The sequence below is a fragment of the Pogoniulus pusillus genome, chromosome Z (genome assembly GCF_015220805.1).
Source record: "Pogoniulus pusillus isolate bPogPus1 chromosome Z, bPogPus1.pri, whole genome shotgun sequence".
Lineage (NCBI taxonomy): Eukaryota > Metazoa > Chordata > Aves > Piciformes > Lybiidae > Pogoniulus > Pogoniulus pusillus.
In genome coordinates this window covers 14,741,123-14,756,432 of record NC_087309.1, presented here as the reverse complement: position 1 = coordinate 14,756,432, position 15,310 = coordinate 14,741,123, and the positions used below count along the sequence as shown (strand labels likewise).

Here is a 15,310-nt window from a genome sequence, read left to right as displayed (position 1 = left end):
GACCATGCCAGAGGATTCACTTCAATCAACAGTAAAACTTTATTGTTTGCCCAGAAGATGGCACACAATAGGTAGGGAAAAGTGAGAGGATAAAGGAGAAAAGTAAAAGAGAGTCAAGCAAAGCAAAGAGAGAATCATAGAATCATAGAATCAACCAGGTTGGAAGAGACCTCCAAGATCATCCAGTCCAACCTAGCACCCAGCCCTGTCCAGTCAACTAGACCATGGCACTAAGTGCCTCATCCAGGCTTTTCTTGAACACCTCCAGGGACAGTGACTCCACCACCTCCCTGGGAGGAGACAGCCTGATTCGGGAAGAGAGCAGTACTGAGGCTAGCTAGCTGTCTCCACTGAAAAGAGAAAGAGGTTTATAGCTACTACTAATGTGAGGGTCCTGAGTCCAGTCACAGAATCACAGAATCATGGAATGTCAGAAGCTGGAAGGGACCTTGAAAGATCATTTAGTCCAACTCTCCTGCCAGAGCAGGATCACCTAATCCACTTCACACAGGCAAGTATCCAGACAGGTTTGGAATGTCTCCAGAGGGGGAGACTATCAAGACTAGATTGAATGAGACCTTGAGTGACCTGTTCTAGTGGGCAGTGTCCCTGCCTATGGCAGGGGTTTGGAACTAGATGACCTTTGAGGTCACTTCCAACCTAAACCATTCTGTGATTCTATTATTCTATGATTCCCCATGACAATGGTGAAACAGATGATGCTCTTCAAAGTGCTCCTTACAACCACAGCTTCAAACAGCCCCGTCTTGGTGTGCGATAGGCACTGCATTCTGGCACACAGCAGCTGATAGAGCAAGTGGAGACAAATATTTCACTAGCCTAAAACACCTGGGGTGCTCTGGAACAACATAATCATCCATGAGGCCTTGGAGCCCCAAAGAGTGTATGACACTGGGGACATAAGCAAGTAGCTTAAAATCCAAGTTCAATCCTGTGTTGTGGAGGGCCTGTAGGCCTGAAAAGAGGCTTATTTATGCCTTGCCTTGCCTGGACATGTTTTTCTGCCAGGACCCCTGGTTGTAAAGAGGTTATGTAAGCACACACCCAACTCGTGTCTCCCTGGGGCAAATCCATATGATCCCCATATTTGGGAAGTCCAGGCAAGTAGCTTCTGCCTATTATGGTAAGGTTTGGCTAACTGCCAACCTGATTGGTCATTCTAGTAGCCAAATAGGCCATTAATCTCAGCCCATAGTCAATAAATAGGGGTGCACAGGTAAACAAAGTGCTCTGACCCTACCCACAGCTCAGCTCGGACCACACTGCAGTGCTCAGCTCAGACATGCAGGCACAGATCCTGCATAGCTCAGCCACTCAGATAGCTCAGAGGCTCAGACCTCATGCTTTGGTCTATCCACAGCTCACCTGCCTGCGTAGCTTTCTTGTAGAGTTCATTCAAGCCTGCATATATATATTCATTATATAAGGAGCCTATAGCCTCTTAAGCCAGCTGTGCACATCTGCACACTATTGCTATCAGGACCAGATCCTGCATTGATTTACCTACGGAGCTCAGACTCCCAGCAGCCGCGCACACTTTGCATGCCTGCTGCCTATCATTGCCTGGTGAAAGCCACTGCCGCTGAGATAACCAGGAAGCAGACTCTGGATTGTCTGCACACATATGGCCTGAAGCCATGAACAACCATTCTCCTGCTCCTGAAGTCCTGCCAGCTGATAATCCCTGGACACAGCATCCAGAAGAAGACAGCAGCACCAAGGCAGAGATTGTCCCTCACCAGGAGAACAAAGGTTAGAGAAAACCTATTTCCCCACAGACTGGGAAGATTTATCCTCTCCCCTCAAGCTGGGAAGATTCCAGCCTCCAAATCCACAGGCAGAGACCCTGAAGAATTGGACACTAGGCACAGGGTGTGACACAGCCCCGAAGGTTGATTAATAATTAATAACACTTGTGAGTAAAAGCTTTAATACCTCTGTAATGTAAGTTGCCTCTGCCATAGAGCAGAAAGAGTTTCAGCCCACCCTGCTGGGCAGATAGCATAAAGATCCCAAACGGCATTAAGCCATAGGGAAAACTCCTCTCTCTGTTTATAGCTTGAATGTTTGCTAGTTGATTAACAAATCCCTGTACATATTTTATCCTAAATTGTTTTCATAACCGTGTATGACCTTTGATATTGATATACAGTGGTTGGGGGTGGCAAAGAGTTCAGAATATTGAATTTAATAAATCTATATTTTTATATAAAATTATATTGCCCCAATTAATTTCTCCCCTCCGCCAAATAGGTGTAGGCACTGAGAATCCCCCTCTGCAACATCCTGTACCCTCAGTGCTATCCTAGGATGGGAACTGCAAAACTTGCACCATGTCCATTGGATGAAGAGGTCTGGGACTTTGGGGGGACACTCTGGTTCTTCAGTACTTTAGAGATGAAATCTTCCTCTGTGTCTGGGTAGGTTCTTTCAGGCAAGGCTCAAAAGGCTCTTTAGTTTTAACAGTATCACAGTATCACACAGTATTATTAGGATTGGAAGAGACCTCATAGATCATCAAGTCCAACCCTTTACCACAGAGCTCAAGGCTAGACCATGGCACCAAGTGCCACGTCCAATCCTGCCTTGAACAGCCCCAGGGACGGCGACTCCACCACCTCCCCGGGCAGCCCATTCCAGTGTCCAATGACTCTCTCAGTGAAGAACTTTCTCCTCACCTCCAGCCTAAATCTCCCCTGGCGTAGCTTGAGGCTGTGTCCTCTCATTCTGGTGCTGGCCACCTGAGAGAAGAGAGCAACCTCCTCCTGGCCACAGCCACCCCTCAGGTAGTTGTATACAGCAGTAAGGTCACCCCTGAGCCTCCTCTTCTCCAGGCTAAACAATCCCAGCTCCCTCAGCCTCTCCTCGTAGGGCTGTGCTCAAGGCCTCTCCCCAGCCTCGTTGCCCTTCTCTGGACATGCTCAAGCATTTCGATGTCCCTCCTAAACTGGGGGGCCCAGAACTGAACACTTTTCATCTGTCTGGCCTTTTTGTGTTCGTCCATCTGGGTGCTTGATTTGAAGTGCTCATGAAAGCATCAGGTTCAGCCATGCAGGGTTAATTTCTGAAAACCTCAGGAAAGTCTCTCTTGTTTATGATCAGGTTGAGTTTGTAAAGCTGATAGGTAAGACCCCTGTCACGCCAGTCTGGCTGCTGGCTGGTACTAGTCACAATTACTTCTTTGGTTGACATCTGCTTTCAAGATGGGCTTTCTTTGCCCAACTTGAAGGTAGGTAAATGCTGAGACAAGCCAAGGGATCTGGCCATCATGGGGTATTCTCTGCAATGAAAACTTTGGTCACAAAGTAGAATTTGGTATTAAACTTCTAGGAAGATAACCTCAGTAAAGATCCTGTATCTCCAGTAAGGGATGGTCAAGAAGTGGAGCTGGTTGGGAATAAAGCAGCATCTCCAAAGATGCCTGGGTTAGATGTGGTCCTCATAGCCCTGCTCCCACATGAGCAACAGACTGAGACTGTTGAGAGCCCAGAGCAGATGCCCTGAGCCTGCCTGAGGGACTGTTCTCCCACTGTGGATGCATCAACCAAAAGAGGTCTCACAGGGGCAGGTACAAGATAAACTGTCCAGATCCCTCACCCTGACAGGCAGTTGGCACACAGAGTCTGAAGTAACCTCAAGGACCTACCTGGAGCATTTGGTGCTTATTCTCTGGCTCATTCTCTAAAGAAAATAGCAAGAGTGATGCCTGTCTTAGGTGAAAGCCTTCAAGCTACTCAGCTATTGCAGGCAGCTCCCAAGGGCTCTGTCTCTAAATGCAGACACCAACTGAGCCAGGATCTAAGGTGGGGAATGCTCAGCTCAAACTCAAGTCCTTGCCTGGCTTATCTGTTCACCTGGTATGAACCCCAGTCAGTGACTCTATTCAGAGCAGCCTGAGATGACAAACCCACTTTTCTCTTCCCCTTTTACTGTGTTCCCATTGTTGCCCAGCCTGCTCGCATGGTTGCAGCTGCAGCACGTTGTATTTTTTTTACCCTGTATCTACTCTTTTTGCTTCTTCATCAAGAGAAGGCACCTCAAAAACTCCCTCCTAGAGCAGTAAAGTCTGATGGTGCTCAGGGAATGAATGCTGATCAGTCAACCCGCAGTTCTGGAATAATATCCTGGGTTTCAGCCGTGGTCATTGGGTCAGCAGATGGAGCTCCTTCCTAAGGATGCAAGCAGAGCAGCTCAGCGTGCAGTGGAATGTTACAGCCACTGCTTGGAACTTGGAGCAGCACACGGACTGTGTGTGCAGGTTCAGGAGTCAGAGACCTGAAATGGAAAAAAAAAGTTGCTTTTTCAGTGGAAAGATGATGGAGCAGCTCCTGTTGGAGGGCATCTCAAGGCACTTGGAAGAGAAGAAGGTTAGCAGGAGTAGTCAGCATGGATTTACTAAGGGAAAGTCATACTTAACTAACCTGATAGCATTTTATGATGCTGTAACTGAATGGGTAGATTCAAGACCAGTGGATGTAGTCTACCTTGACCTTAGTGAGGCCTCTGACACTGTCTCCCAGGACATCCTACTGATCAAGCTCAGAAGTGTGGGATGGAAGAGCAGACAGTGAGGTGGATTGGGAACTGGTTACAGGGTAGAGTTCAAAGAGTGGTGATCAATGGTGCCAGGTCCAGCTGAGGAGCTGTAACCAGTGGAGTTCCCCAGGGATCAGTGCCGGGTCAGTGCTGTTCAACATCTTTGTCAATGACATTGATGAGGGGATAGACAGACAGAGCCTGGTCAGTAAGTTAGTGAAATCAAACTGGAAGTCTTGGCTGATACAGCTGAAGGCTGTGCAGCCATCCAGAGAGACTTGGACAGATTGGAGAGTTGGGCACAAATGGAACCAAATGAGGTTCGACAAGGACAAGTGCAGACTCCTGCACTTGAGGAGGAATAATACACTGCAACAGTACAGCTTGGGAGGTGATAACAAGTTATTCATGGGACAGCAATTGCTGTCCCAAAAGGATGACAGAAGGCCAGTGGGATCCTGGGATGTGTGAAGAGTGTGTCCAGCAGATGAAGGGAGGTTCTCCTTCCCCTCTACTCTGCCCTGGTGAGACCTCATCTTGTGTGCTGCATTCAGTTTTGGGCTCCCCAGTTGAAGAGGGACAGGGATCTGCTGGAGAGGGTCCAGTGGAGGGCCACAAGGATGATTAGGGGACTGGAGGGTATGGCTTATGAGGAGAGGCTGAGGGAGCTGGGGCTTTTTAGTCTGGAGAAGAGAAGACTTAGAGGGGATTTGATAAATGTTTATAAGTATCTGAAGGCTGCCAGGAGGGGGGGACAGATTCTACTCACTTGCTCCCTGAGTTAGGACAGGGAGCAATGGGTGTAAATTACATCAAAAGAGGTTAGCCTCAACACAAGGGGGAACTTCTTTACTGTAAGGGTCACAGAGCACTGCAACAGGAACCCCAGAGAGGTTGTGGAGTCTTCTTCTCTGAACACTTTCAAGGCCTGTCTGGATGTGTTCCTCTGTGACCTGAGCTAGATTGTGTTGTCCTGCTCTGGCAGAGGGGTTGAACTTGGTGATCTCTCTGTTCCCTTCCAACCCCTGACATCCTGTGGTCCTGTAATTAGAATTGAAAGGCCTGGGCCATAATCACAAAATCATAGAGTAGCTTGAATTTGAATGGACCTTAAAGATCATCTAGTTCCAATCCTCCTGACACAGGCAGGGACTCCTCCCACTAGAGCACACTGCTCAAAGCCTCATGCAGCCTGGCTTAAACACTTGCAGGGATGAGGGATCCACAACTTCTCTGGGCAACCCTTTCCAGTGTCTCGCCACTCGCACAGTAAAGAACTTCTTTATAATGCCCAATCTAAATCTACCCTTCTCTAGTTTGAAACCATTGCCCTTTGTCCTAGCCCCACATGACTTCATCAAAAGTCCTTCCTCAGCTTTCCTGTAGGCCTGCTCCAGTCACTGAGAGGCTGCTGTAAGGTCTCCCTAGGGCCTTTTCTTCTCCAGGCTGGACAGAACCAGCTCCCTCCACCTGGCCTTGTAGATGTGTTCCAACCTTCTTATTATCTTTGTGTCCCTCTTCTGTGCCCTCCCCAACAGACTGATGCCCTTCTTGTGTTGAAGGTTCCAGAGCTGAACACAGTACTCAAGGTGGGGTCTCACAAGAGCAGAGCAGAGCTTCAGAACCACCTCCTTTGACTTGCTGGCCACACTTCTTTTGGTGCAGCCCAGGATATAGTTGGCTTTGTGGGCTGCCAGAGCACATTGCCAGCTCCACTTTATTTACAGTAGGGATCCTCTGGATAAGAAATACCCCAGGTAATACTACTGCTGTAGACCTGAGCTGTGTTTGCCTGCCTCCAAAGGGTTTATAGCACTGTCAGGTTTGCATGGGGTTACCAGCTTTGCAGCAGCAAAGACAGTGGAATCTGTGCAGTCACCATGATGCCAAGATGAGCTAAAAATCCTTCAGGCACCAGGAGATGTAGGCAGCAGTGCAGAGACCCCCACATCAACTTGGCTCCCAGAAATAAGCCTGCTCAGAGCAGTCTCTTGAGCGTGAGTTGGGTACAAGTCTTTCTATGCTGCTGAGGCACCTCTCTACAATACAGTCACAGACCTCATGTCAGGCCAGATTCTGCTGCTGACATGGCATTGATATGAAGCAAACTGTTGTTTCAGCCCGAGGACCCTGAGTGAGATTAAGATCCCCACAGTCCAAGGACTGAGTCTGTGAGGCCAGCCATGATTGTTGTGCTGGCTGGAACTCTCAGGAACCTCTCAAAGCCCAGAGCTGGGGTGAGTGACACATGCAGCACAGTAGTTATTATCCTTCCTCTTCAAGACATATGGGAGTTTTTCTTCCAAGAAGGAGCAGGATCTTGCACCATTTTACAGGAGGAATTCTGTCTGTGTCCCTCTTTGGCCACCTCTTCATATAGCTCCAGGTGCTTCCTAAGCACTGGGTGCTCTGACAGGGATGGAGGTTGGTGCCCCTAGCATCACGTGGACTGCAGAGATCTCTTGCCAATCTCACCTCACTCTGCATCCATCCCTCAGCCACCTACCCTTGTTTTAAGCCTTGTTGGTTTTGTAGTTAATCTGTTGCAGCTCCCTTGATAATGTTGGCTCTTTCTTGCTCCCCTTCCTTGTCTGCTATGATAGCAGATACCTTTTTTATCATGTTATCTAGAAACACAGGAAAAAAGCAAACCTTCCCTGGCTCCTTTTAGCAGTAGATTCTCCACTCAGTGCCTGTGTGCACCAGGCTGCTATGGGAAATGAGACCTAATGGGAGCTGCTTTGTGCTTTGTATGTGTTTTCTGCTAAAAAGGTCCTATTTGAAACAGTCTAAAAAGGGCTCAGTAAATGATTAATAAGTTCTTGCAGAGTTTAACTGGGAGTAGTTTGTTTATGACCATGACTTACAGCTACTTATGTTTCTGCTAGAACATGTTTGTGTGTTCTCCTAACGAGTACCTGATAGCAGCTCTGAAGCACTGGATAACCTGTTAAAAAAGGAACCTCAGTATAGAAAAATATGACTCTGCTTCAAGATAAAATTGCTTCCTGATGGGTCTTTGACAAATGATGCTCTCTCTGCACGGGGAAGGAAGTTTGGGGATTCAGGACTCATAGCTGGGACCTGAACAGAGGCCTAACAAACTTGTGCCATATCAGCCAAGAGATCAGGGGGTTGCTGGGGCAAGATTTGGTGTGAAGTAAGTTCTGAGGTTAGGAGCACAAAGGTGTTTAGGTGCATATGCAGCCTACTGTGTAAGAGGGTCTAAAGTCTCAGCTCATTTTCTTCATGCCATGGTGCATGCTGGATATGTCAGTGTTTTAATTTGTGCATGCCTAGATCCTTGAGATGAGGAATCCCAGCTCCTTTCAGGGGACTGATTGGGTGAGAACCATATGAGACTAGCCCAAACACAACAAAACAGTGCCTATGTCCCTGGTGCATATGGCTTTCAGGGTGCTATAGGAGCATCTGTGCCCATGTTGCTTGAAAGTGTTGCACTTTGTGAGCCTTAATTAAATACTTACCAGAGCAGAGAGGCATTGCAAGGACTGGTTAAATATTCGTGGTGAAAGGATGCCATAACCCCATGAACCAGGCATGGAAAATGATGGATCTGGGGTCTGGGTCACCTATGTTCATCCCTTAGCAGGACTCTGTCTTATCACTCCTGGGCAGCACTCAGGCTGTGAGATGGGCCAGTAGATGTTTAATGCTTTCATGAGATATAAACCTTGAAACGCACAAATGAGCCTGACAGGATCTATTTGAGGAATCTCAGTTTTATCCTGCTCTGACTCCAGATGTGCCAGCTCTTCTAACTGATCAACCACATCTCACCTCTCCTCTGTGACAAGCCCATCTGGGCTACCAACACAGCATCCCAGCACATCATAGGAGAGAGGAAAACCCAAAGAGCTCTTCCTGGTGATGGGATGGCCTGGCCTGGGAGCCCTGACCCCCATGCATACCACCTTTCTGCTGCTGATCTTCCACCCTTGGGGAAATCAAGGGATTTAAAGCAATTACCTGGGAAACAATTCACTGTGTAGAAAAATGGGAAACCTCCCACACTTTACTTTTTTTTTTGGGGGGGGGGAAGGGATGAGTGGGGCATGGAGGAAAGGTTTGAAGTCCTGAAGTCTCTATGTTTGGAGGCTTTTTATTGTGCTATTTAATACTAAAAAACAAAGCAAACAGAAATAAAATAAAATTCCTGGCAAACTTATTTCATTCTCCTTTTCTCTTCCTTGCTTTTTAATGCTATGAAATGCTGGAGCTCGTCTTAGAGGAGAGTCTGGTCTCCAGGCTGGCTGGGAGGGTGAAAGGAGGAAGGAAGAGGAGGAGGAAAACTCCAAGGGCAGCAACAGAGGGCTGAACCAGCACACAAAAACATCTTCAAAGTGAAAAAGTTGTTTTGCAAAAACACCAGGGCTTTGCTGGAAGCCACCCAAGCTAGAGCTGCGAAGTCATGTCAGAAGCCAGGCCAGCACTGACAAAGCTGCCAATTCTGAGCACTCTGGTGCTGGCAGAGCTCCCTGAGTACATGTGTAATCCAACCTGCTCCCTAAAAACAGCCCTGCCCTGGATCAGTATCTCTTTGGGGCAGCAGCAGCCTTCTTTCTCTTACCCTCCACCCCATCCATAGGTTGCTCAGGAATACTTTTATTCACTCTGGCTTTATTTTTATCAGCAAAGCCTCGCTCACTCCAAGAACACATTACACATTTGGGTGGTTGGGAGGCTGCTGTGACTGATCCCAAACATGTTGACCTCTGCCATTTTTTAGTGGCTCCCTGGGCTGTTTGTCATCTCTGTATACTTAGACACTGTTGTCATGGCAGTGCAGGTAAATATGCCTGGCATGTACAGCTGCTGGGCATGGCCTAGCTACACAAGTTGGCTTGTTTTCCTGCTCTTTATACATGATGGTCATGCAGATTTTCATCCTATCAGATATCCTGAGATCCTAAACCTTAAGTTACCTGCCTCAGTTTCCTCGGTCTGTTGGATTTTTTTTGGCAGTAAATGCTCTTTCAAGATGCTGCGAGCTGCACTGCACTAAGTGCTTTGGTGACACTTGATGCAGCTGGGATATGGGTAGCCCTCTCGGGTAGTTCTGAGCAAACCAAGGTTTTAATGTAGTTCTGGTCCTCAAACTCTGTGCCTAGATATCTTTCATTTCTACTGCACTGTACCTTCTTGCCAGGCATAGGCCTGGGAGTTACAGGAACTGGGAAAAAATGCAGATGCAGAGAAATACAGCCAGGGCAGGAGGGGCTGTTCTGAGGTGATAGTTCTGGAACACGCAGCAGGGCAGGCAGTTGAAGGGTTGTGTGCAACTTTGCCAGAGCAGTGCAGTGCTGGCCATAAAAATGTGTGCATCCCACAGCTGCACTCAGCTCAGGGAAGGAGCAAAGTACAGGGAGATAAAAAAAATCACTCACTGATTACATCCATAAGGGGTGGCTGGGAATGGCAGGCAGAGGCTAGGCATTTCAGCGCAGTGCTTCTCTGTCTTTATTCGGAGCACGGAAGTTGTGGGCCGGCAGCGAAAGCCCAGCAGGGCACATAATTAGTGTAAAGACAGAGCAGCTTGTGACATCCAGCTTTTATGCTCAGGTACCAGCCCCTTTCACTGGCCTCACTCTCTTCTAAGCTCTGGTCTTAATTTTGTCCCTTTGCCCTTGCTCTGCAGGACACGGTGCAGCCGCAGCCAAGGAAGGGTAACAGGAATCCTGGCACAGCCACACTCCAAAGGTTCAGCCCTGCTGCCAGTGAGCAGGGTGCTGTCGCAGAGAGCAAAGCAAGCCAGAGCCGCAGGGCCAGGAAGGCTGCCGGGTTGCAAACAGGGGGAGAGGAGCTACAGCCATTATCAAGATTTAATTATTTTCTGCTGTTCATAATCCTGTATTTCATGAAACTGCAACGTGGGTATGATGGGTCAGGATTTGGAAAGAATGCCATGAACACCTTTGTGCAAAATCTTGGATTTTCTGTCTGTCAACTGGAGAAAAAGGAAAAAAAAGCAGTAACAGATTTTCCAGCCGCTGCAGAGGCATCATGGACATCACCCAGCGCACGAGAAAATGTGGAAAGGCTCAAAAGGGGGATGCCAGAGAAATTACTTTGCCTGAAAATACCAGGCTGGTGAAGCAGAAGCCCTCCAAGGAGCTGAGGCCCATGCTTGGGGCCATCTTGCTGGGCCTCATCCTGTTCATTGCAGCGGTGGTGGCCTGGTGCTACTACACAGTGTCCCTGCGGAAGGCAGAGCGGCTCAAGACAGAGCTGATGGACCTGCGGGCAAATGGCTTTGTCATCAGGAACCAGCACGGGGAGGTGGTCTTCCGCCTGGCCTTCCACTCAGGCAGCCTCAACCTGGAGTCCTGCTCCAAGGAAGGTGAGATTTTGAGCTGCACACGGTCGAGCAGGGGCCCGCTCAACTTCTTCATCCAGACGGTGAAGCCCAAGGACACGGTGATGTGCTACCGTGTGCGCTGGGAGGAGCTGGCAGAGGGCCCGGCAGTGGAGCACATCATGTTCTGGGAGAACGCCCACTGGTACGGGGGCTCAGAGATGAGCACCCAGCACTGGCCCATCCGCCTGGCCGGCTACCAGGAGCCCATGCCCTACGTCACCAGTGACGTCTACTCCTTCCGCGACAGCTTTGGGGGCATCCTCGAACGCTACTGGCTCTCCTCCAAGGCGGCAGCCATCAAGATCAATGACTCTGTGCCCTTCCACCTGGGCTTCAACGCCACCGAGCGCGCCCTCTTCTTCCAGGCCCGCTACAAGGACTCACCGTACAAGCCCCCACCGGGGCAGCCGCCCTTCCCCGAGCTCAGCTACCGCGTCTGCGTGGGCTCTGACGTCACCTCCATCCACAAGTACATGGTGCGCAGGTACTTCAACAAGCCCTCCAAGATCCCTGCTGAGAATGCCTTCCGATACCCCATCTGGTCCACCTGGGCAGTCTACAAAAAAGATATTGACCAGGATAAACTCTTGAGATTTGCAGAGAAGATCAAGAAGTACCGTTTCAACTGCAGCCACATCGAAATCGATGACATGTACACGCAAGCCTACGGGGACTTTGACTTCGACCCTGTGAAATTTCCCAATGTGACAGAGATGTTTGCAAAACTGAGGGAAGATGGGTTTAAGGTCACCTTGTGGATTCATCCCTTTATACACATAGAGTCCTCTAATTATGCAGTGGGAATTGAGCGCCAGCTGTTCATTAAGGAGCCATCGGGACGGTTGCCAGCCATGGTGGAATGGTGGAATGGCATTGGGGCCGTCCTGGACTTCACCAACCCAGCAGCCCGGGACTGGTTCCAGAGCCACCTGCGCCAGCTCCGACACAAGTACGGCATCTCATCCTTCAAGTTTGACGCGGGCGAGACCAGCTACCTGCCCAAGCAGTTCAGCACCTTCCGCCCACTCTCAGACCCCAGCATCTGGTCACGGCGCTACACTGAGATGGCAATCCCCTTCTATGAGCTGGCCGAGGTGCGGGTGGGCTACCAGTCACAGAATATCTCCTGCTTCTTCCGCATCATTGACCGTGACTCTGTCTGGGGCTACGAGCTTGGTCTCAAGTCCCTCATCCCCACAGTGCTCACCATCAGCATGCTGGGGTACCCATTTGTACTGCCAGATATGATTGGAGGAAACTTCCTCCCCAACAAGACAGACGGCGCGGTGGAGATTCCTGACCGGGAGCTGTACGTGCGCTGGCTGGAGCTGTCAGCCTTCATGCCCTCCATGCAGTTCTCCATTCCGCCCTGGCTCTATGACAAAGAAGTGGTGGAGATAGCACAGAAGTTCACAGAGCTCCATGAGTCACTGGTGGCTCCACTGCTGCTGGAGCTGGCTGGAGAGGTGACCGACACAGGCGACCCTATCATCCGTCCCATCTGGTGGATATCACCCAGTGATGAGGCTGCTCACAGGATTGACTCCCAGTTCCTCATTGGGGACACCCTGATGGTGGCACCTGTCCTGGAGATGGGCAAGCAGGAGCGTGATGTCTACCTGCCAGCGGGCAAGTGGTGCAGCTACAAGGGGGAGTTGTTTGAGAAGACCCCAGTGCTGCTCACAGACTATCCTGTCGACCTGGATGAAGTCGCCTACTTCCTCTGGGTTTCCTCATCAGTTGTGTAGTGGTTTCAGGGATTAAGTAACAATGTACTTTATTGACCTGGGGATTTTAATAGCATGGAATTCAAAGGAAACCCTCTGACGTCTGCTTTGTGTGGCAAGTGCTGTAGCATAATTTACTGGCATGCATTGGATTGTTGTCTTTTTATAGAAGTATGACAAATAAAATGTTTAGAAACACAGTCTCTGTTCCTAACTTTTTCCCCGCAAAAAAACTCATGCCCACCATTTCTTTCTATAGTAAATCATGTAGGCTGCTTTGTTACTCTGTTTCACAGCTCATCCTTTGAGACAGCCATAATTTAATTTACTCAGTGAAGGAGGCAGTTGCAGCAGAGTACCTTTCTTACAAAGAGCAGTCCATGGTTATTCTGAAGAAGGCACTGAATTTTCAGCCTGCACATAAGAAGGGTGCTGGCACAATGTATTGGTCTGATTTAAGCTTTCCAGAGCTAACAGAACAATATAATTATAGGATGCCTTCCCCTCTCCCCCTCTTTGAAAAAGAAAGGAATTAGTTCTATAGAGGAAAGGAGGTAAAGCACCCAAGGAAAAACTTCAACAATAAATAGAAAGTATTTCATGTATCACAGTGTCACAGTATCACAGTATCACCAAGGTTGGAAGAGATGTAGAGGAGTTACAAAGAGGTATAGAGAAGGGAAACAAGATACAAATGCATATATATAACCAGATTGGTGGCAATGGATGGAAGTAGATTCAGGAAAGAGTTGTCCACCATGTGGTGGGGTGGCCACATGGCAAAACAGGAGCAGCAGGAACAAGGGTGCTGTTGGCAGGCAGGGAGGACAAAAAGTGAGAGAAGCAGGAAGTTCCTCTATTTTTTATAGGGGCTATAAACTGGAAGTGGGAGTGGGCTAATCACTACACCTGGAGACAGGTTCAGACCACCCTGAGGAAGATTAACCCTTTACACACAAGAGTAAATGGAGTTTGGGTTTCCCATGGTCTGAGCTATTTGAGTAAGGAGAAATAAATTGTAACATTTGCTAATGCTGTGGCAACTGTTTTCCCCTTTGGTTGGAAAAAAATATTGACAACTATTTCTGTGGTGTGGATTCAGCCACGCCTGTATCCATGTGGAGGTATCTCATGGCAGTAAAGATGCTAAAACTTAGCATCAAGTCACAAAGGGGTTAATATCTAATAGGATCCATGTGTGGTTTGGGCCACGTTTAGAGCCAAAAGTCACACTCCATCACGTCTCAACAGAGGACTTGGCCGTCATCCTCTGTACTAGTTTGAAGCTAGCTAGATTGTTTTGGTGAGAAGAACTAGATTACAGCCTGTGAAAGGGAAACAGTGGTGATGTCTACTTCACTCATAGGCTTGCTGAGATGTATAAGAACAAGAATCCAAACATAGATAAGGTGTTCGGGCACTGCCTGGGCTCTGGGCTGCATTTCTCTCTAACCTTGCTACCGTCTCTCTGATTAATCCACTTGCTTCCTAACCCCCCTGGCAGACCTCCATTTCTCCCGTGGGGCACAAGGCAACGTCTGGGGTAAGGTAGAGGGGTGGGAGAAGGTGGAAGGGTGGTTGAGAGCCCCTCCTGGGGACTCAGGTTTCTGGGAGGGGAGTTGTGTGTCTGTATTACCTTTTACCTTATATATTTCTGTCTATAACTGTATATACTGTAAATATCTGCTTGTATATTGTGCTAGCTGTAAATATAAGCTTCATTCAATTTCCAGAGCCAGCTGAGTCTAATCTGGGTGATTTCCAAAGTGTGTGTGTGTGTGTGGGGAAGGTAACACCCAAACCATCACATCCTCAAAAGAGTTCAAGCAACTAATAAACCAGCCTAAGTGCCCTTCTGCCACAATTTCCCCACAGAAAATGTTCTCCCATAACTTTTGTTCAGTTAACAGAGATCCCTGTCCATGAGTCAGCATGCTTCTGCATATGGAGGTGACTTCTGGTGAAGGGGTCTCAGCAGCACCTGCAGGTATGAGGTAGGTGGGCAGGTTGTCCCTGAAATGCTCTCCACTCTTGAGCCAATATTCCCTGTTTTAAAGCAAAATAAGTTTAAATGTGATGTGACCGAGCAGTTTAGAAGAGTCCTGAGGTCTCCGGGCTGCAATGCCCTTTCCCAAAGCAAGAGACTGATTCATTTCTTGATTGCAGTGCTCTGCTAGTAGACACCTGGGAGGTAAAGCCATGCATGACCCCAAGGCAGGAGAAAGCTCCTTTCTGTAGTGGTCTGCCACAGAGCTAGTCGGTACAAAAAGCAAACGTGGGCTGGAGACCATTGCAGTCACTTAGGAGCTGGTTTGACGCTCAGATGAACCCTCACTGTTCATTAATGGATCCGCTATGCCAAAAGGTCACTGCATGGCCACAGAGCTGCAGGAGCAGTGCCATGTGCGATAAGACAGAATATCTTCTAGATACCCCTGTGAGCAGCTTGAGTGGCAGTGCAAAACGGAAAGCAATGCTCAGTCTGACAGCTGTTTTGAGGCTTAACAGACCATCCCAAGGGCTTTCTCACACTCCAGGAGCCATTCTCTCTTAAGTGGTGCTTTGAAGCCCAGGGAGGTTGGACTTGGGCAACTAGAGGGTGCCAGAGCTCCCTAGCAAAATTCCTCTGGTTGCTGCTACAGCAAGA

The 15,310-nt window shown here is 48.7% G+C and overlaps 1 protein-coding gene across 1 annotated transcript; it reads left to right on the top strand.

Moving 5' to 3' along the window:
* Window positions 1-10,353: 10,353 nt before the first annotated feature.
* On the top strand, window positions 10,354-14,234 carry LOC135193153 (myogenesis-regulating glycosidase-like). Its single transcript, XM_064176675.1, has one exon. It carries the CDS (start codon window positions 10,582-10,584, stop codon window positions 12,682-12,684), a length of 2,103 nt encoding a protein of 700 aa, XP_064032745.1. The 5' UTR covers window positions 10,354-10,581; the 3' UTR covers window positions 12,685-14,234.
* Window positions 14,235-15,310: the final 1,076 nt, after the last annotated feature.

What these genes read in the sequence shown, in the direction of transcription:
- LOC135193153 (XM_064176675.1), top strand. Translation starts at nt 10,582, where the DNA reads ATGGACATCACCCAGCGCACGAGAAAATGTGGAAAGGCTCAAAAGGGG.